This window comes from Cydia amplana, chromosome 8, assembly GCF_948474715.1.
Source record: "Cydia amplana chromosome 8, ilCydAmpl1.1, whole genome shotgun sequence".
Classification (NCBI taxonomy): domain Eukaryota; kingdom Metazoa; phylum Arthropoda; class Insecta; order Lepidoptera; family Tortricidae; genus Cydia; species Cydia amplana.
Window position 1 is genome coordinate 12,799,904 of NC_086076.1, and position 22,400 is coordinate 12,822,303.

Below are 22,400 nucleotides of genomic sequence, written 5' to 3' on the forward strand. Positions count from 1 at the left end.
ATTTATTTTCAACGAAGGAAATGAATACAAATTGAAAATGAAGACAAAATCAAACTGAGTGAGAATCACCAAAACCAAGAATCACTATAGAAGCATTGTACCGGTATATGAATTTAAGGATTGAGGATCTTATTGCTAAGTGAGGTTAAAACATTTATCGCGCCTGCATTGGTCCAAAATACATAAACATACATTTTTTTCAGAGACACATCTGTCAATTACCTCTAGCCTCTAGGTAAAATAATTATAAACAGTAACTCACCAGAATAATCGAAGTGGCGTACACGTCAGTTGATTAATCGCGATCTACCACAATATTTTGGATATAAACACGTGAGAGCGACCGGCTATTTTTTTGTGTTATATAAAAACACGGCGATTTTTGTCACACGATGCGCACACAGATCAGCGACTCCCCGTCTACAAATCCATTCCGCGTCTGATTGATAAACAAAACTTCCGCCCCCATGGAGCGCGCGCAATCTCATGTTGCTAGATTTAAAAAATAAATATTGTCAAAGCTACATTTTTTAAAGCATGGATTTGGAAACAAAATGAATGGAAACAGGAAGACTCCAATATTCTACAAGTTTTCATATTTTTTATTATATGTTTTACATCTTAAATAAATACCCTTCAACTTGTTTACGGTAATAGAATAGTTCTACTAACAATTGAAATGTTTATTCAGTTAATTAAATAATAAATATATTTTTTATTTATAATTATTTATTTATTTATTGTGTGTAAGTTAGTAATATCTTTTTTCATTACTTGCATTACTTTCAGCATTCGACAGAATTTTTATTATTATTTCCAATAGCAACACACATATCATCACATAAAAAAAAATCACAGGTGACATAAGTGACATTTCATGACATTTACATGACTTTTGCTTGATCGTCGCCATCGTCAGGGCCAGGGCCAGGGCTCTTGAGTATATTTTTCAGCACTTCTGCAACATCTTTCCATTAAAAAAAAATTCAAAATGGGCTACAAATTTCTTAAACTAGCTTCTACTTCAATAAGGGTAAGCTGTGCTATCTTACTTAGGTGCATATCTTCACACAACAAAAATGACTTGTTATGCAATGATCACGTAGAGGTTAGAATGGGATTACTGAAACAAGAAATGAGTTGGGATAATGTTTTCGAATATAAGTGAATTAAAACATTCGGCAGTGTGACAACAGTGTATGGTATATCGTTGATTTGTTTACATTGACCTTCAAGCACATGACCGATTAATCTAAATCGGCGCACTGCACTGCAATACGTAGCGTATTGGGCATTCTCTTTACCTCTTACTCTATAAATTGTATTTTTTCTGATTACCAATATTGTATTAAAAACAAAACAATTGCAGCCAGTGAGTGTCCGAATTGGAGTGAGGTCGTACGCAACAAGCCATGATGCAGATCTCGTGGTTATCGGCGCCGGCCCTGGCGGTTATGTCGCGGCGATTAAGGCTGCACAGCTTGGTATGAAGGTAAAAAATCCTTAGACCTACTAACAGGACAACCATAAAACACATTGTTTTTTATGAATGTACCTACTTTACGAATATTTTTCTCTTCATTACGCCACAATTAGTTGGCAAGCCCTTATCCTGTATTTATTAACTTTACTGCTTTTTTTTTGTATAAAGTTAGAGGCGGCCTTAGGGCAAGCGGTGTGATGCCGCCAGATGTTCAAGCATCAAAGAGTTTTAAAAGGAACCCCAAGCAAGCTAGATTTGATTTCAGATTGGCTCGCAGGAGAACCTGCCCACCTTAATTAAGATTAGATTACACACCACCTTAAAAAAACTACCTACTAGTGTAGGATTAGCATCCAAAACCTCTAAATTAGGTTCTTACTCAATAAGTTAATTATATTGTCAGTGTGATTGTTAGTGAGTTTGTTTTATTTATTTCAGGTAGTGTCTGTGGAGAAAGATCCTACTCTTGGTGGTACCTGCCTAAATGTAGGATGTATTCCCTCTAAGGCTCTGCTGCACAACACACACTTGTACCACCAAGCGCAGCACGACTTCAAGCGCAGAGGCATTGAAGTTGGATCAGTACAAATAAACTTCAAAACTCTGATGGAGTACAAAGAAGCATCTGTAAAAGCTCTTACTGGAGGAATTGCCATGCTTTTTCAGAAGAATAAGGTTAGTTAAAACAACATGGAAATTTCATGGCTTCAATGTTTTTGATTACTTAGATTTAAAATCAACTGGACTGGATATTTTATGATTATACATTCAGTAGGCAGTGGGAATGTGCAGCATGTGCAGAATAACTCACAGCAATTCATAAGCTGATGATGTATTTTACAGTTGCTACTAGCACAAAAAATTTATTTCCATATCAGCCAATATTAAATGTTTAGCAAAAATAAATGCGCGTGACTCCATACATCTAGTGTGACTTCAAGTATGGACTCGCGCACGAGAACGCAACTCATGCTAGCCGGTTAGGATTTGGTTGTGACACAAGTTTCACGGACCAAAATTATTGCAACCCACTCAAACAAGATGATCATTTTGTGGAGCTGCTGTGTCATGTGCTAGTTCTTGTAAACTATTCGCATGTATTAATTATTAATTAACACTAATTCATGTAAATTATTCAACAGGTCAAGCTGGTAAAGGGTGTCGGCTCCATTGTGGCCCCCAACAAGGTAGAAGTGAAAGGTGCAAGTGGAATAGAGACAGTCAACACTAAGAACATTTTGATTGCCACTGGCTCTGAAGTCACACCCTTCCCCGGAGTTGCAGTAAGTGTTGAAGATTCACATTGTTCTCTGCTTGAACTTTAAGATGATAAAAGAGCACTTAAGCGACAGACAACTGCTTAGTAATTAGTAAGCAATAAACACACTGATTACTGAGTAGTTGTCTGTCGCGTTTCGTCTTTCTGTATTCAAATTTAATGGTCATAGATTCATAGTATAGACAGCCACAGAATCCGTTTATACTCTATGGATGACACTATACTATAGATAGACTATAGACCAAACAGGTATGAACCAATAGCATTTTCTGCAAAAAAAATAATTCAATTAATTTTGTAACCTAAACAATTCTTACAAATTTTAGACCTGTGCTGTTTTGTACACAACTGCTGTTTTGTGATGTTGTGTCTACTAAAGTAAACACAAATCTTTTTTATTATGCTTAACTACACTTTGTTTACTTCACTAACAATGCATACTTTGTCTTGTTTAAAATAAATACCAACTCTATATCTCTATGACAAACAATTATTTTATGATTGCCACAAAATACTTGATTCCGAAATCAACAACATACTTTAACTTAGTTTATAGCAGAAATATAAGAAACAGGGTAGATGCTTCATATCAGCCTCTCGATCATCCTACCTGTTTTGTTATTATCATAATGCAGAGTATTTTTAAAGTACCTACTTATAGTAAGAATTAATTTCTTTTGTATAAACTCTTTAGCCTAATTTTAAAAAAATGCTACCATATTTGCACAGTAACTTTGTACACTCAATTTTATGTACTGTCGCTTGTTTTAATTTATGACCCATTTTTGTACCTTGTTACCGTGAAAGTCACTAGAGACCTCATGCTATTGTCACTGTGACACGGTACAAAAATGGGTCATAAATTAAAACATGCGACTGTAACACCTGTTATTATATGACATAAATGAAAATGAAATTTCTGTCTTCAGGTTGACCAGAAAAATATTGTGGATTCAACCGGCGCCCTATCCCTGCCTCAAATCCCTAAGAAGATGCTCGTCATCGGCGCCGGCGTCATTGGTCTAGAGCTCGGCTCCGTCTACCAGAGGCTCGGGGCTGAGGTCACGGCTATTGAGTTCCTTGGCACTATTGGCGGTAAGTTCTTTTTAATTAATCAACTAATTCAACTAAATAGCAGATAATATCACCTGAAGACCAAACAGGTAAGGAAATCGAGAAAAGAACCACAAATGCATGGAGAAAGTTTTGGTCTCTGAAAGAAGTTTTTAAGGCAAAAGAAATACCAACAAGGCAGAAATTTAAAGTCTTCAATAGTTGTATAATACCAGTACTAACTTACGGTTGCCAAACTTGGGGACTTACAAAAAAGCAGCGCCAAAAACTTAATGTATGTCAGAACCATATGGAAAGAAGCATACTTAACATAAAACTTAGAGACAGAGTCAAATTGTCCATAATCAAAGCAAAATCAAAAACAAAAACAATAACTAAAATAATAAAAGAACAAAAATGGCGCTGGACAGGCCATATGATGAGAGAAACCTTGGATAAGTGGACAAGAGACCTTGTAGAGTGGTGCCCTAGATATAATAAAAGAAAGAGTGGCCCACAAAAGTTTAGATGGTCGAATGATTTAACAAGAATAGGAGGTAAATGGATGCAAACAGCAAAAGAAAGAAACAAATGGAAAGCTATGGAGGAGGCCTACGTCAAAGGACGAGTTGAAGTTAAAGTTGATAAATCAAATTAATATATGTTATGTACCAGCTTCAATAATAAAGGCTAATTACAATTACAATTCAACTAAAAATCGATTTCTAAGAAGACTCTTGCTATTGGCGCTGGTGGCATCGGTTGGAGCTTAGCTCTGTCAACCAGAGATTCAGCGCTAAAGTTATTGTTAATGAGACCCTCGGCACCATTGGGGGGAATTCTATTTTATTTATGCTAAATAGTACATAATTTCAGTTGGCTATTGAACTTGCTATCGGTATTAAAAAAAGAAAAGTACAAGTTTACATGATATTTGTTTGCGTGGTCTCAACTCTGATGTCGAATTGTATAAAAGTCATCAAAATGTCTCCTCTGCGATGATAGGATAAATGGAACTCTTTTACTTAATCTTAATCCAACCCTGAAATAATCTCAGAAAATAGCCTTATTAACAAAATAATATGTTTAGTTATTTATGAATGAAAAAAAATGTGTCAATTTAAAGAGATTAAATATACCTATAGTTTTTTTTTTATTAAAAATGGGCTTACTCATGGCCACAGACTAGCCGAGGCGAAGACGTGGCCTACGATGGAGCGAGTCTGCCCAGAAGGTGCCTGTTCACCCTTGATTAATAGTTAATTCCTTTCAGATATTTTATGTCAGGTGTCCTATTCACTGTGGTTTTCTAAGTCTCGCTGCAAATTTCCAGGTGTCGGCATCGACCTGGAAGTAGCGAACACGCTCCAGAAGATCCTGTCCAAGCAGGGCATGAACTTCAAGCTCGGCACAAAGGTCCTGGGCATCAAGAAAGAGGGTGAAACTGTCAAGGTCGATGTGGAGGCGGCCAAGGGCGGCAACAAGGAGACGGTATGGTTTTTTTTAACTAAAAAGCTTTTTTTTAATTTTTAACAAGTAAAAACGTCTGCGAAAGATGCTATTCACGGCCTCTGGATCCACAGGCCGTGAGTTCAAGTCTCCCCCAAGATAGTAATTTTTCCACTATTAAATTTATTCTAAGCTTAAAAAGCTTTTGTTCTCATCATAGCGTCTAACTGTAAACTGAAAAAGATGTCATAAATGAAAGAAAAAGTGACTAAGGCCTCCAGTACGCAAGGCTGGATTAGAACCATCATTTATAAAATGTGGCTGACGCCATCGCAATGGCAGAAAAGTTATCCCACGGATGAGGCACACGTTATTTCATAAAAAAGACATTTAAACAAAAACCCTGGGATTTTGACATGTGTGTGGCTGGGACTCGGAGATTTAAAAAGTAAACTAGTGGTTTGTTATTATCCAGAAATAAAACTGTAGTGTAATAAAACAATTGTAGTTTTTGGGATCAGCTCATATTCTGTTTCATTCTATTGTACCTTTGTATAACGAAAATTAGTGTAGTAAAAAATAAAAACAATTCGGAATATGATTTCAGTTGGATTGCGACGTAGTGCTGATCTCGATCGGCCGCCGGCCTTACACCCGCGACCTGGGGCTCGACAAGGTGGGCATCGCGCTCGACGACCGCGGCCGAGTGCCCGTCAACGAGAAGTTCCAGACCAAAGTGCCCGGGTATGCCACTTTCATCTCTATGTTGTAGAACTTAAGGTCGGAAATCGTACACCCGCGACCTGGGGCTCGACAAGGTCGGCATCGCGCTCGACGACCGCGGCCGAGTGCCCGTCAACGAGAAGTTCCAGACCAAAGTGCCCGGGTATGCCACTTTCATCTCTATGTTGTAGAACTTAAGGTCGGAAATCGTACACCCGCGACCTGGGGCTCGACAAGGTGGGCATCGCGCTCGACGACCGCGGCCGAGTGCCCGTCAACGAGAAGTTCCAGACCAAAGTGCCCGGGTATGCCACTTTCATCTCTATGTCGTAGAACTTAAGGTCGGAAATCGTACACCCGCGACATGGAGCTCGACAAGGTGGGCATCGCGCTCGACGACCGCGGCCGAGTGCCCGTCAACGAGAAGTTCCAGACCAAAGTGCCCGGGTATGCCACTTTCATCTCTATGTCGTAGAACTTAAGGTCGGAAATCCTACACCCGCGCCATGGAGCTCGACAAGGTGGGCATCGCGCTCGACGACCGCGGCCGAGTGCCCGTCAACGAGAAGTTCCAGACCAAAGTGCCCGGGTATGCCACTTTCATCTCTATGGTGTAGAACTTAAGGTCGGAAATCGTACACCCGCGACATGAAGCTCGACAAGGTGAACATCGCGCTCGACGACCGCGGCCGAGTGCCCGTCAACGAGAAGTTCCAGACCAAAGTGCCCGGGTATGCCACTTTCATCTCTATGTTGTAGAACTTAAGGTCGGAAATCGTACACCCGCGACATGGAGCTCGACAAGGTGGGCATCGCGCTCGACAACCGCGGCCGAGTGCCCGTCAACGAGAAGTTCCAGACCAAAGTGCCCGGGTATGCCACTTTCATCTCTATGTTGTAGAACTTAAGGTCGGAAATCGTACACCCGCGACATGGAGCTCGACAAGGTGGGCATCGCGCTCGACGACCGCGGCCGAGTGCCCGTCAACGAGAAGTTCCAGACCAAAGTGCCCGGGTATGTTACTTTTCTCTTTACTATGTAGAATATAAGGTCGAAAATCCTACAACCTGAGTCTCGACGGTTGGTATCGCCCTTGGCGACCGCGGCCCGTCAATGAGAAGTTCCAGATCAAAAAGACATAAGGTCGAAATTTCCTACACCCACGAACACGGGTTGTACAAGGTGAACCTAATCATAAGGTCACTTATTGTTCGTAATTTGCGAATTGAACAACAATGTAAACTTATAAAAATGTAAATCAATGGTACAACAACACCTCTGTTCTTCTTTCCTTAAACCTTAAATCTTGCTAAACTTTTGTCCCTTAAATCGTGTAATTGTAACTTTGTCACTTTTGAGTTGAGGTAATAATGAAACGCACGAGTAATAAGTAATAATAATGTAAATATTACAGAATCTACGCGATTGGCGATTGCATCCACGGTCCCATGTTGGCGCACAAGGCAGAAGACGAAGGCATCGTTTGTGTGGAAGGCATTAAGGTAATACATTATTGCATCCATTTTACATAAACTTTATAAGCTTCATTTAGTATAAATTTCGCAATAATTACAAATTAACGCACGTTTTCATTACACAAACTTTGCTTTACTTTTGTTTCTTATATTTTGATGGAACCTCATGTCTATGTGGTTTGATTTCAGGGTATGCCGGTACACTTTAACTACGATGCGATCCCGTCGGTGATCTACACCACGCCCGAGGTCGGCTGGGTCGGCAAGTCTGAGGAGGACCTTAAGAAAGAGGTTAGTTTACTACATATAGGTTAGTTTAAAAAAAAACTTGGGAAAATTTAAAGCTAGGTATTATTTTGAGTGTATGGCTATTCATACACAATTAGACACATCTTGTTTGCCGCCTCAAAGCTCTAATGGTTGGGCATTACACAAAGGGAATCGAGCTTACACTATAGCATAGAGAAATATAGTAAGACAAGAGTGCTCACTCCATACATCAGTTCAGACTATTAATTTCAGTGTCTACATCTAGCATCGAGTAGCGGAACTATCAGTACTGCTACTTGACAATAGATGTAGCACCGACCGGAAAGTCTTATCTCAACAGCATAAGACTTTCCGGTCGGTGCTACATCTATTGTCAAGTAGCAGTACTGATAGTTCCGCTACTCGATGCTAGATGCTAATAGTCTTTTTGGCACTAAAACTGATGTATGGAGTGAGCACTCTATGTATTTTTTTCTCTATGACTATAGCAAGTCATGTTAATATTAGTTGGGTATATAATATAATTTCACGAATTCATTCACGTATTTCTAGCCTCCTCACTCAGTCCTTGAAAATGGTTCTTTTTCCACTAAAATACGTTGGTAAAATCTTTTAATACATACCTAAGGCCTGACTAGTAATATATGATCATTGTCAAGAGTGCGCTGTTATTCTCACGTATAGATGACAGTTCAGTATACAGTGTGTAAATCCAATACGGGCGAATATTTAAACGGTGGTTAGCATAGGACCTAAAAAGTATATTGAGATACATTTTACTTAGAAATGCAATGAAAATTTTAACCATACAAAATAATTCGGCCCGCAATGTAATACACCACACGTTACGGGATACGAGCTTTTTAAAGTAACTGTCAACGTTTGTTAGCAGTTACAATAAAAAGCTCGTATCTCGTAATGTCATGTCATCTTCTGTTTCTTAATGTTTGCAGTACATTGCTGCTTGGTACATGTGAATAAAAATTATTACGGAGTCATATTAAGTGTAACATTAAAAAACTTCTTAATTAATTATTAGACGGGTAAATTCTTATATCTGGTTTAATTTATTGCCCGTATTGGACTTACACACTGTATATGAAAAAAATAGTTTCAGTGAAATTCCGCAACATGGCGCTTGATCATTCCTGGTCAGGCTTTAATATAAATCACGGGGTTATGGGAGTATTACATCCTATACTTATAGATGTACCAACATCTTTTTCCAGGGCAAGGCGTACAAAGTAGGCAAATTCCCGTTCCTGGCGAACTCGCGAGCGAAGACCAACGGCGAGCCCGACGGGTTCGTCAAGGTCCTCTCCGACAAGGCCACCGACGTCATACTTGGCACGCACATCATTGGCCCCGTGAGTATTAAGAGCCAACAGGAGCTAAGATTAAAATATTGTATGTAAATATACCCGTCTCGCTAACGGAAGCGGCTCCTAAAACTAGTGCGATAAGGACAAGGCGAAAAATCCTGCTTAAAAATATCAAAAATAGAGGTTTCGTACTCGACTGTTTCCTCCTCCAAAACTTAACCAATCGTAACCAAATTTGGAAATCTAAATGATTATGACATTATCTGTGTCGGACCGTTTTGCTTTTTTGACTAATTGATGTCAGTTTTGAATAGCACGCCTCTCATTGCGGCATAGTCAATTAGGCCATTTTGGCCATTTTTGAAGGGCTCTAGCGCCTTAAAAAACAAAAATATCAAAAAAAGCAAAACGGTCCGACACAGATATTGACAATATTAATCTGTGTTGAAAAAGCATTGCTCTAGCTTCAAAACCCACGGAGAAACAGTCGAGTACGTTTGTATGGAGAAATGACCACTCCTGTTGGCTCTTAAGCCAGGCATACACTAGGGGACTTGAATGTCCAACGACACGTACACGTGTCAAGCGAAGTCGAGCAATTTATTATACTGGATCAACCAAATCTTGTCAGTAGTAAAAGGCGGCAAATTTTAAAAATCGCGGGTTAGCAACACTGTTCGAATAATTCCAAAATCGTGTGTCTTCTGTGTGTTATCTGTGGAATGTGGATCGTGAATGACAGCCATCATCTTATTGTTTATATTCTGATTCGTTTCTATTTCAAGAGAAATTTCTACTGTCACCATTAAATACCAAGATTATGCATGACCTCAAGCAAAGCTAATGTGCCTACAATGTACAATCATGCTCGTTGACGGTAAACATTACTAAAATTTGAGGTTATGATAATTCACTCGAACTGACGTATGAAGGGCGGAAAGATAAACACGTTTTGGTTCGATGTACATTGCTGCTTTTCTTAGCGCAATTCTGCTCTTTGAGTGTTACATGGTGTTACCCTACTTTAATTTGCAGTACATTGCTACTGACAAGATTTGCTTGACGCACTATATTTTATTATTTATTCATTCATTAAATATGTACAGAAAACTTTTCACTATATCTAATTATACATTTGAATTGAAGCCAGCGTTTAAAGACATAGTGTGCAGTAACAGCCCAAAAAGACCGGGGTCTGTGCTAGGGCTAGTTACAATATATGTGACACAAGTTTAGAGAGCGATCGGATAAACAAATTACTAATACCTAATATAAAATTTACTATTTCGTTCGCTTTCTTTCCTGGGCGGCAAAGATTTTTTTCGGCTAATCGACACTGTGCAATCTGATTGGTGAGGTTGGGAGGTAGAGCTAGACGCGCCAATCAGGAAGAAATGGTCTAACTACTTATAATGTAGCAATTTCGTACTGCCATGTCACACGTACTACATACTCAATTACTCAACAATAAAGTTTTGCTCCTCGCTCTTAACACAAAAGCCCTTTGTTGTAAAAAGACAGCGAACCAGCGATTTCATTTCCTTTGAAGGTTGCTTTGCGTAACTGTTTTTTTAGGTGCGCTGGTGGCCTAGCGACTTGCAATCCGGAGGTCGCGGGTTCGAACCCCGGCTCGTACCAATGAGTTTTTCGGAACTTATGTACGAAATATCATTTGATATTTACCAGTCGCTTTTCGGTGAAGGAAAACATCGTGAGGAAACCGGACTAATCCCTAAACGGGCCTAGTTTACCCTCTGGGTTGGAAGGTCAGATGGCAGTCGCTTTCGTAAAAACTAGTGCCCACGCCAATTACTGGGATTAGTTGCCAAGCGGACCCCAGGCTCCCATGAGCCGTGGCAAAATGCCGGGACAACGCGAGGAAGAAGAGACCTAAAACTTTCTTTACACTTGTATACCTAAAGCTGGCCAATATTATTAATTAAACTCCAAAGCACCCTTCAGTTTCTTTTACAAAATTCCTTCCTATATCTTGTGTTCAAATCTATAATTAAAACGATATGTATCCAGGGTGGCGGCGAGTTGATCAACGAGGCGGTGCTAGCGCAGGAGTACGGCGCGGCCGCTGAGGACGTCGCGCGCGTCTGCCACGCGCATCCTGTAAGTACTTTACCACACCATTATACAGCTTTCTAAAGAGCCGACCTAACGAGGAAATACACATGAATGCGTTTACAAAATGGTGGACCAAATGTTTATATCCCCTGTACTGACAGCGGTGTGGATACACCTTTAGACGTAAGACTCCAATTTTCAGAGACAGATAGAAATCTTTGTTTGCATACCAGGTATTTTACATAATACATGGATGCTGAAAAGGGTGTAGCAAAATAGGAAGTTTACAATATCACAAGTTCACTTATTAGTAGTTATTACATATAATCACAGACAATCCAACCTCTAGACATAGCATAGTCGCGCTACCCCCTCTGCCACACATACGGTAGCGTTACTCCATCTTCGAGTCAATCCCGTGCCGTGATTGGTCCGTGTCTTTGAACGGACCAATCACGGCACGGGATTCGCTCACCTCGTCCCCCCGCACCCCCGTATTTTTGGCAGCATCGCTTTCATGAAAGAATTGGCCTAAAGCTTTGGTTTCCTCCGAAAGCGGTGCCGTCATATAGCGGCCGTCTCCATACAAATACTACGACATCCATATTTAGCCGTATTATTTAGTATGGAGACGGCCGCTATATGACGGCACCGCTATCCTAGGAAAACCGATCTTAAGCTCAGTCTAGAGGTTGGATTGTCAGTGCATATAATTTACACCAGGCGTGGCTCACTCCGCGATTTCGTCGCGTCGCTACAGGTACTAAGTCTAGCCATAGCAGTTGCCGCGCACCGCTACAAAAATGCGCCTGCTTGCGCTTGCGCCACCTAGCGGTCATATCTGTCGTAATAGACGCGCTTTGTTAGAGAGTGCAGAGTGTACCTTCTGTACCTAATACAAATTATTTATTCTGTGCCTTACACTTAGGTACTATTTATTGAATAATATCTGGGAGACAACATATAAAAACTCAAAAACCAGCGTTTTCCCAGAGATAAGACCAAGCTAGATCGATTTTTCGCCCCCGAAAACCCCCATATACCAAATTTCATCGAAATCGTTGGAGCCGTTTCTGAGATCGCCGAAATAGATATAAATAAATAAATAAATAAATAAACAAGAATTGCTCGTTTAAAGGTATAAGATTTTGCTAATGAAACCCTATATTTTCAGACCTGCGCAGAGGCGCTGCGTGAAGCGAACCTTGCGGCGTACTGCGGCAAACCAATCAACTTCTAAATATAGAGCGTATAGTAAGATCGGAGACAAGTGGCTGTGGGTCATCGAAGAATGTGACCCCGCTGTAACTACCACGTGACGACTCTGCGGTGATCAATTTATTTATGGTGAAACAGTCAAGACAGTACAATCAATGTATTAACAGTAAGAAGTTACATGATGAATATGATGATACAATATCATTGACATAAAGTTTAATTTTATCTATTCCTAATGACGAAAGGTTGCGTCGCCATCAGATATACCGAAGCAAGCAGTGCCCATAAATATCAGAACAGTACACAGTTGTCAAGGCGTTAATGTTCTGATATTTTTAAGCATTCTACTGTGGTATAGATATTTTTGATGGTGACAACGTTAAAATCAACAAGCAATTTTTTTTTACTAAGCGTTACAACATTCAAGTCAATCTGCGTTTTCGCTACAAAAAATCTGATCACCAAATATTAGAAATAAGCAAGTTATGGATTTTATCATTCGAAACAACTTGCATCTCGGGATTTAGTCATATCAAAGAGAATAGAGTGCAAATGTAAATTCAAATTCTCTTTGGCCATAAATGATGCATGTCCCTACGAATCTTGTGTGAATCTGATATGAAAGGTATTAAATATAATTTCTAAACGCTGCCACTTTCCATCCTCTACGTCACTATAAAACTCCATAAGAGATTTTGTATGTATACTTATATTATTTTTGTTGCTAAGCTGACGTGAATTTAAATCTTGTTATTTTTTTTAACCTATTTATTTTACAAACTTGGTTTGTGAGTCCATTCCGATTAAGATCAGTTAACCATGCATTTACTGCGAGTAAATGTTTGATCAATTGGTGTATTTATTTTCTTTTGTAAATAGTTTACAGAAATACAAAACGTTAAAAAGTGTATTTTGTAATCATTTCTTAATTCCAATCATTTTATCACGACCAGGGGACTAGAGAACACAGTTTAGACAAAGCATATAATTTTTTTCGGATTTTACTTTATTTATTTACTGTAGTAATGTTAATATCTTGCAGAAGCAAAAATTTAAAAACTATTGATATAACTACACTGGATCGAAAATAAAACCTTACTGAGGTTGTCTTGACTGGTATCTGGTACCGAGGTTTTTCCTAATTCGTGAATCGATACTACCAATACTACCATCGATTCACGAATTTGGACATTCATAAAGTGCATTATGCGATGCACTTTATTAATTAATGTCATATTACGCATTATGCCTAAATATAGGCATAAATAAGAAAGAAATTATTAAAAAAATCTATGGGTTGATATGGTATTTTATTTATTCATATGTATTGATTATAATATTTTATTGTATTACAGTAACATTGATTAGAAGTCAGTAAATAATCAAGTAAAATAATGTAAGTTGCAGAGTTCTGCATGAATGAATAAAATAATTGTAAAACCAATAGAACACGTTTTCTATAATATCAACGAGACTAATTCTTAAGCTAAAACTTAAATTATGGATATAAAAACAATGAGTAAGAAAGACAATTAGTTTGTTCAAAAATTTCAAAATTACCAGATTAAAATAACTAAAATTGTTAGGTATAGACAATCTTAGCAATGGCATCACAGAAATTAAAATGGCCACAAAATGTTATGTAACTATGTAAAAATCTTGCTTAAAAAGCGTTAAATACAAACATAAAACAATATCCTACGCATCCTTGACAGGTAAAACAGTAAATTGACTAGAAGAAAATACAACGAAAATAGGTTTAGGTGGGTAACAGTTAATATGGTTGAAATTGAAGGGACGACACGACAATTGAAGGGATGTTTACAAAAACAACATAACTGACTACACTGGTTGACACCTGAAACGATTAACAATGTTCTTAAAAAAGTGTCAACCGCTCTAAGCAGTTACGTTGTTTTTGTAAACATCCCTTCAATTATTAGTATAATATTACCTACTCATGTATATTTTCTAACAACAAGCTAACATGAACACGAATCACACATTAACACTTCTATCACAACTAATCAAACAACAAACACAAATTGACAAGTCGAAGATCACATTCACAACAATCAGCTCTAAAAAAGAAACGAAGTTAAATTATCACATTAGTTGGACAGATTTGATTTACTAAAAATATAAGCTCTCATAAATAAGCTAATAAGCAAAATATTTATTTATTATAAACTTATTGAAGTATAAGTCGATTTAAACTATAATCTTTCAATTTTAATTTAAGGTAATTGAATACCACAAAAATGTAAAAATCTCTAACGCTTCCAATCCATCGAAACTTATATCGCTCGTTATCGCTTTGATATGCCTTGACCTTGGAGGATACAACTAAACGGAGTAGCCATTAACAAGCTTTCCCCTCTGTCGAAAATAGGCGGCCAACGGTCATACACAATGTATGGACTGACGTTTATCTGATATGGCTATTTTTACGTTACGCATACATTTGACGTTCCCCTCCCCCGCAAAAATCGGCAGACTGTTTTGTACAGAAAATTACAGACAAGGCGTCTCCGTTTGATTATATCCTCTAAGGCCTTGACTGACTTAATTTCGCCATGTAATTAGTCAATTTCTGATAGATATCGCAAGGAAATGTTCACAAAATAAAATCCTTACATTTCTTTAGCCCCACGTGTCAAGTACTTCGCTGCACATGTTCAAGTAGAACTTGGGTGACAAAATCTGACTGTATTGAGCACAATCATTTGAGTACATGATGGCACCCGCCATCGTCGTAGCGTTAGACTCCATGTATTTACGTAACACTCTTTCCAACTCGGCAACAGCCAAATTGTTTTCTAAGTAAAAGTCCTTCGAGAGGCGGAAACATACCTCCCACAGTTTAGTATCGACTGGGAAAATACTGATGCATCTGTCAATTATATTTGCCGCTTTTACTGATAAGTCGCTTTCCGTTATAATATTAGTGGATGTAGCGATGGTTTTCTTTGGTATATATTTCATTTCATTGCAGCAACACGGCAAACTCTGGTATATAGAAGAATCTATCACAGGATAGGGATCTTCGTTGAGTATAGTCAGAGATATGTCTTTGATTCTCTTTGACATTATATTCGTAATTACAATTTTGAGTTCGTCTTCTTTGCGTAGATATTTTGGTGATGCGCTTTTGTTTTCATTGGCCTCAAATTCTGTATGAGTGAGGTAGAGGCGGTCTTTTTGCGGACTGGATTTTAGATTCTCTAACAGAAGTTTCAAACAATCCGAGTATTTTTTGTTATGGAAAGCGAGTTTAGCCGCCATGTTAAGGTTGTTGGCGAGGATGTCTTCATTAATATATTCCCTTAGAAGCAGAATGATGTCATCGGCCCATGATTTCTTTTTGAAATCGTTGCAGGTCGTGAGGGGGTTGAGTCTAGGTTCTAAAGGTTTTCGCTGCGAGTCGATGTCGAAGGGGAACATGATGTCGATCCGGTCGATGTGCTGGAATAGGAACTTGTTGTTTGAGCGGCTGGCGGGGATTTTGATGACGCGTTTAGTCGTTTTCATCATTATGACGCGATTGGTGCCTTTTTCTTTTTCGTTGTTAGTCTGTAAATAAAAAATGTAGGTATGGTCTTAAGATCGGTTTTCCTAGGAGAGCGGTGCCGTCATACAGCGGCCGTCTCCATACTAAATAATACGGCTAAATATGGATATCGTAGTATTTATATGGAGACGGCCGCTATATGACGGCACCGCTTTCGGAGGAAACCCAAAGCTTTAATGTTAATGAGACAAAGACAAACTAACGATATCAGAGCAAATATGTGTTACGTTTACTAATACTTTGACATAATACCATCCGTTAGAAGGTGATTTTAACACGTTCGCTACGGCAGTTATTGCAACTCGTAGATTCATAGCAGTGTTAATGAAATTGTTTAAATGTTACAAAGAAGTGGTATACAATATCTACATCTAGTGAGGTGATGTTTTGCCTTACTTGCAAATGCATGTTGCCCGTGGCATAAATCCTGCCATCGTCGTCAATATACACGGTAAAGTCCCCTCCACACGCCACGAGCGCCTTAGACGGCCCGTCGTCGCGCGGTGTGGTGGGGGTCTTGGCCTCTTGCGCGTTAACGGGCTGCGAATCCGTTCGGATCCTTACTTCGGTTGGTATTAGTATTTGTTTTCTGTCTCCACTTCCTATAAGGAATAAAAATAAACATTTAAGTGATCATGGAAACTATTTGTTCGCTGTTAAAAATTACACATAAGCTATGATAATGAGATAAATATTAATTAATTAATGTATTCTGAAAACGTATGGCGGAAGGTATAATTAGAACAACAGATATCTGCACATAAGAAATACACGCAGTTACTGTTCCTTTTGTAAATGGTGCGCTAGCACCATTAGGTCTGAATGCACTCTAAAACGAAAATGAATCAATTATTATGGACATGCTGACCTAACTGTCCGTCGAAGTTCAAACCCCACGAGTACAGGGTGCCTGCACTGTCGACGATGCATGAATGATGCCAACCGGCTGACATCTGTGAAACAAATAATATAATTAGCAGGGGTCGGACAAAAAGTGCGGATGACGTCAAACCACTTATAGGATGATTTCAAACAGTATTTTTGATTTTCATAAACAATTATCACTTATCATTTATCAACCTCTTTATTAAACGATATCGCCACTTGAAATGAGTAAGTACGTTTTTGACTGACACATTGTCAATCAGATGAACAATAAATTGACTTCGTTATTGTTTAGCTATTGTATCTTCACAATTATATTTAGCTAAAATGTATATTTACTAATGTATAAGAAAACGCTCTAAAATGTCATCTGTACTCGAATATTGTGGCAATTTTCCGTTTTTGGAGGTACGTGACAAACACGTATACTGCTCTTGCTGTAATCAAGATATACCAACGAAGAAATTTATTTTATTCACTGCATCACCCTACCACCTGTATTATTAATTCCATGGATTTATTTACGATTATTTTGTTACTTCATTAATACTACTTTGTTACTACATGTCACACGGAAGTTTAAATACAAACTCAAACATCATCCTGTGTGCAACATTACGTCATTTTTACGTCATCGGCACTTTTTGTCCGACCCCTGATAATTAGATTATTTCGACAAAAACGCAATTTTCTTGTTTTGTCCATACTACAGGATGGGCGATGACGTCACGGCCCCTGGCCGTTTTGTATATAGGACGTTTCGCGAGTGAAGTGCGACTGTCGGCCTTTGACTACAATTTCTGACTTTTGTGTTACTTTAATGCAATGGGTCCCATATAGACATTTGATCCTAAAAACAAACCCGATCAATTGATACCATAAAAAAAATTAGTCATGTAGCCTATTTGTCACAAGGTGAGCGCTTCAATTTTGTAACGCCTGTAAGCTATCTTGAGTTAGAAATCATTGAGTGTATAGTTTGTAGCTTTCTAATAGACCCCGAAGGCTAATCCTATTGTCTATTGTTAAGAAAAACCGCTCGTGCCACGTGCCACAACCACCTGCATAAAAAATCGGTACTTCGTTTACTGAGTACCGGCGAGTCGAACGGTACAGAACCAGTCTAAAATGTGACATCGAGATGCGTAACAAAGGCGCGTTATCGGAGAGCGCACCTACACTGGTTTTTTGAGCGTTGGACTAGCCCGCGCTCAGGTGCCAAATAGAATAATTAGGACCTTTTTTTGCAGGTAAGTAGCACGTGCGGTTTTACTGAACAATATACAATAGGATAAGCCTTCGGGGTCTACTAGAAAGCTACAAACCGAATATTCGCATCCGCATCCGCATCCGCGGAACATCCGCATTATTTTCAACATCCGCATCTGCATCCGCATCCGTATAAAATCGATGCGGAGCTCATGCGGATGCGGATGTCGACCAAGTCGGTAACAGAAACGTCTTAGCGGCGGCGTAAGGCTAGGTAATTTCGTCATTATATAATAACGAAATCGTCTAGATCCCGAAAAGTCGACCAAGTTACTGTTTAATTGTTTATTAAATAAAACGCACCTATATTCTTGCTCAAATACTAAACGTTTCGTTTTTTTTAAATAAAAATTACTAAAAATGAAATATTTGACGTTTTTAAGTACCAAATCTTGACATCCGCATCCGCGGATGTGACGCTATAAATATCCGCATCCGCATCCGCGGATGTCAAAAAATCTGCATCCGCAACATCCTTGCTACAAACTATACCTGTAAGATGGGCGCCGCCACTCGACTGGTGTCGACCCTGGCGGGGGCGAGGTGCGGGTCGGCGGGCGCGGGGGGCGGGGGCGGGTCGCGGCGCGCGGCGGCCGCGCGCACCTGCTGCGGGCTCGCGCCCCAGCACCACACCGACCCCTTGTGGGTTAGTGCCAACTGGAACAAATTACACATAATGAATACCACTAGCCTAAGTGTAAGGCCTGAGTGGACGCTCGAGTTGGGCGTGCAGTAGGGCGGGGCGGGCGGCGTGCATGTTAAACAAATGCAAACGTATAGGAGCGGCCTTAGTGCTGCTCAAATCCCTTGGGAGCTCGACGCCACGCTGCACGCCCCGCCGAACGCTCCGCATCGAGCGTCCACTCAGGCCTTACACTTACACTAAAAGTTATCATCCTCACATGCGTTTTTGATTTAGTTTTTTTTTCCTCGAACATTGTTGACGGTCCCATATTGAAATACCCTCCTCCAATTGAGGAGGGATTTAAATCGTCTCGAAGCAGAGGTGTAGGGTTGGGAGCCGGCGTTAATTTATAGACGTTCGTAAGCGCATTGTAATATGCCTACTTGAATAAATCTTTTATCTTATCATGTTACATTGTAGAAGTATCCGACACCAATATTCTAGACAGTCGAGCGCGATCCGCATCAGCAGTGAGCTATTGTCGCGCGCGCCGGTGCCAAGTTGGTCGAACACACCGTTATAGTTCAACAGTAGAGTATGATCCACAGTTCCACACACATCACTTACATTATTGTCTCGCGCGCCGGAGCCGAGCTGGCCGAACACACCGTTATAGTTCAACACTAGAGTATGATACACACATATACACTTACATTATGGAAGTATCCAACCGCAATGTTCTCCACAGGGTCGAGCGCGACACGCAGGGGTAGCGAGCTCTTGTCGCGCGCGCCGGAGCCGAGCTGGCCGAACACACCGTTATAGTTCAACACTAGAGTATGATACACACATATACACTTACATTATGGAAGTATCCAACCGCAATGTTCTCCACAGGGTCGAGCGCGACACGCAGGGGTAGCGAGCTCTTGTCGCGCGCGCCGGAGCCGAGCTGGCCGAACACACCGTTATAGTTCAACACTAGAGTATGATACACACATATACACTTACATTATGGAAGTATCCAACCGCAATGTTCTCCACAGGGTCGAGCGCGACACGCAGGGGTAGCGAGCTCTTGTCGCGCGCGCCGGAGCCGAGCTGGCCGAACACTCCGGCGCCCATCGCCCACACCTCGCCGTTCCGGGTCAACACTACGGTGTGACACGCGCCGCAACCCACGCGCAGTACCTGAAGGATAAAGATACATACTTTCTGACGCAGGATTTTCAAGTAGAGCGGCTGCTAAGCTCTGTTTTATATCCCAGACACTGAAATAACAGTTCAAAGTGATTGAAGTTCCCTGAAGATGTGGTTTCAGCACAAAATGTGAACCAATTTAAAAATAAACTAGACAAGCACACCTATTATACATCTACTTGTCAATGATTACTGGATACAGGCAATATCAGTTGTCACAACTGCCTGTGTATGGGCTGCTAGTGTCACATACACCAATTGTATTCTGTTGGTTGCTTGACATAATGATAACTCACAATATAGCCGAAATTAAACACTTTATTGATAACTAACTATAAAAGCGCGACATTATGAATGATAGTGCAAATGAGAACACGCGTGATAGGTTCTAATGCTGAACGTGTACTGACTCGTATTATATTGCTTTACGCAATTGTAAGTAATTTCGCTGAGATGGCAATGTGCGGTATGTGGACCGTACATGCTGCCCCGCGAGAGAAGCGAGATGAAAATGATACAAAATTAATGATAAAAGCAATTGATACAAAATAAACATTAAAACTTATAAATTTCAAAGTATGATCATTGATGTCTTGGTGCGTAGTTTTAATGCAAGACCGGTGAAGTTCCTCTGTCTTGCTTCGTTGTCTTACGAAGGCTGGAAGTGTTGGGTGGTGTCTTCACTTCTATGTTAATAGGTGACTCGTGTCCAGACGAGTGACTCGGGATTCGATGTTGAATTTGTGGAACGTTAGTTACGACGACGGTTGGTATTCTCTGCTCCTGAAGTTCCGAATTAATGTCGGCGCTTCCGCTACGGCGACGACGCAAGCGGCGCCAGATGATTGCTCCTGCTGCTATGAGCGCAGCGAAGAGTAGTAGGTAAATGATGGAGAATTGATGCACGTCGTGATATGAAATGTCACCTTGTAGTACTGTCTCTGTCTTCATTTGTTTAATTTGAGTTCGAATTTCTTCGAGTTCAACTCTGTTATCCGTGACGTTTAATTCAGATAGTGGGAGTGAAATATTTATAATGTGATTTATTTGTGCGATTTCTGGCGTATAAATGTCCGATGTAGTTTTTATTTCACTCCATTGATCCTTGTGTGAGAATACGGTGAAGTCCTCGCCCTTGATGACGCAGCTCCGGCCGAGTACGATAACCCCGGCCTTTTCTGTCTGTGCTGCAGTAACTTGATCCTCGCATATGATTCGTATAGTGCATTTATCACAACAGTAGTACAAATAAGTATTCAACTTATTTAATTCTGTCCAACTATTTCGGCATCCTGCAATAGTTGTTTCGCACTTGTTTGTTATCTGATCTTTAATGCAGAGACTTTCATCTGGCTTGAAATGAAATACTGGCTTTTTTGTGTAACAAAGTCGAGTAGAGTCCTCATAACGAAGACACTGTTGTATGTCCTTTTCAGACATAATGAGATATATATCCTTGCGTAAATTGATGGCTACGTAATCGGATATAGGTTTAATGCTGATTGTTTTAGTCTGGTATTGTTGCGGGATCGTTATAATCTTGTATAAGTCAAAGCTCTCTCTGTTGACCAGGGGTATTTTAATTTCAAAGATCAAATATCGCTGCGTAACCCTTGCTTTAACTTTGAGTAAATGATATATGTTCGCCATACCAGTTTGTATGTTGTTGATAGGCAATGATAAGTCTTGAGATAGTTGTCCTGAGATGATGCTCAGTTCGTTGCGTAACTGTTCGGGTGATAGCAGGTGGATATTAAACATGCCGTGGTGAATGTCGGTTATTGTGTCCAACAGAGTATCTTGAATCGATTTTAACTTGGTGAGCATGTTGTTAGCGATGATTGTTGAGAGTGCTAATTCATTCATGATTTCGGCATTTTGAACTTCTGTTTGCAGTGTATTGGTTGCGTTAATTAAACTGTTCAAGTGTTGGTTGATGACTTTATGTTGTTTGTTGATTGCCTCTTCTGTTCGTTTTAGCATATTGTACTCTGCTTCGACTACCGATGTTTGATTCTTCCATAGTAGAGCTAGGTGTTTTTGATTGTCCTTGATAATAGAGATATCTTTCTCGTATTGCTCGGCGAATCTTTGATCTAGGACTCCGAAGGCCTCTTCTATTAGCGATATAGCCTACGCCGTCGGCAAGGCCGCGACGTCCTCGTACATGTGATTCAAAACGCTGACTAAGTAGCATGCTGTTATAATATTGTAACTCGCTGTGGCTATGATGTAATTGTAACATTATAATGTCACATAAATGCTTGATTTTTGTTTTGGAACAAACATTGTCGATTTGTTTCAGATATTTTTCAAATGTTGCTGAGCCGTCCCAGTAAGGGTCCATGTCGTAATATACGACCAGTTTCCACTCATCGCGTATTACTTGCATGTTTGATACTTTATCTAAATAAAGTGATTTGCTCAATTTCGTTATGTTGTAGTAGCAGTGTCCGGTCGTCATTACGGTCATAAATAAAAATAGCGATAAGGCCATTGATGCG

General features: G+C 39.8%; 2 protein-coding genes across 2 annotated transcripts in view; one reads left to right on the forward strand and one right to left on the reverse strand.

Annotated features, from left to right (window-relative positions):
- Positions 1-886: 886 nt before the first annotated feature.
- On the forward strand, positions 887-12,470 carry LOC134650343 (dihydrolipoyl dehydrogenase). Its single transcript, XM_063505304.1, has 12 exons — positions 887-1,033; positions 1,370-1,492; positions 1,922-2,158; positions 2,626-2,766; positions 3,692-3,857; positions 5,149-5,306; positions 5,872-6,008; positions 7,403-7,490; positions 7,653-7,754; positions 8,963-9,100; positions 11,084-11,173; positions 12,303-12,470. Exons 1-12 carry the CDS (start codon positions 992-994, stop codon positions 12,366-12,368), a joined length of 1,488 nt encoding a protein of 495 aa, XP_063361374.1. The 5' UTR covers positions 887-991; the 3' UTR covers positions 12,369-12,470.
- A 2,453-nt stretch (positions 12,471-14,923) lies between these two features.
- The window catches only part of LOC134650325 (uncharacterized), a 30,202-nt gene continuing 22,725 nt past the window's right edge, over positions 14,924-22,400 (reverse strand). Inside the window, exons 15-19 of the mRNA XM_063505285.1 lie at positions 19,708-19,887; positions 18,564-18,728; positions 16,786-16,870; positions 16,314-16,519; positions 14,924-15,919 (exon numbers count right to left, since the gene is read on the reverse strand). Coding sequence (XP_063361355.1) covers positions 14,990-15,919; positions 16,314-16,519; positions 16,786-16,870; positions 18,564-18,728; positions 19,708-19,887 — 1,566 coding nt within the window. The 3' untranslated portion in view covers positions 14,924-14,989. The remainder of the gene's footprint in view (positions 15,920-16,313; positions 16,520-16,785; positions 16,871-18,563; positions 18,729-19,707; positions 19,888-22,400) is intronic.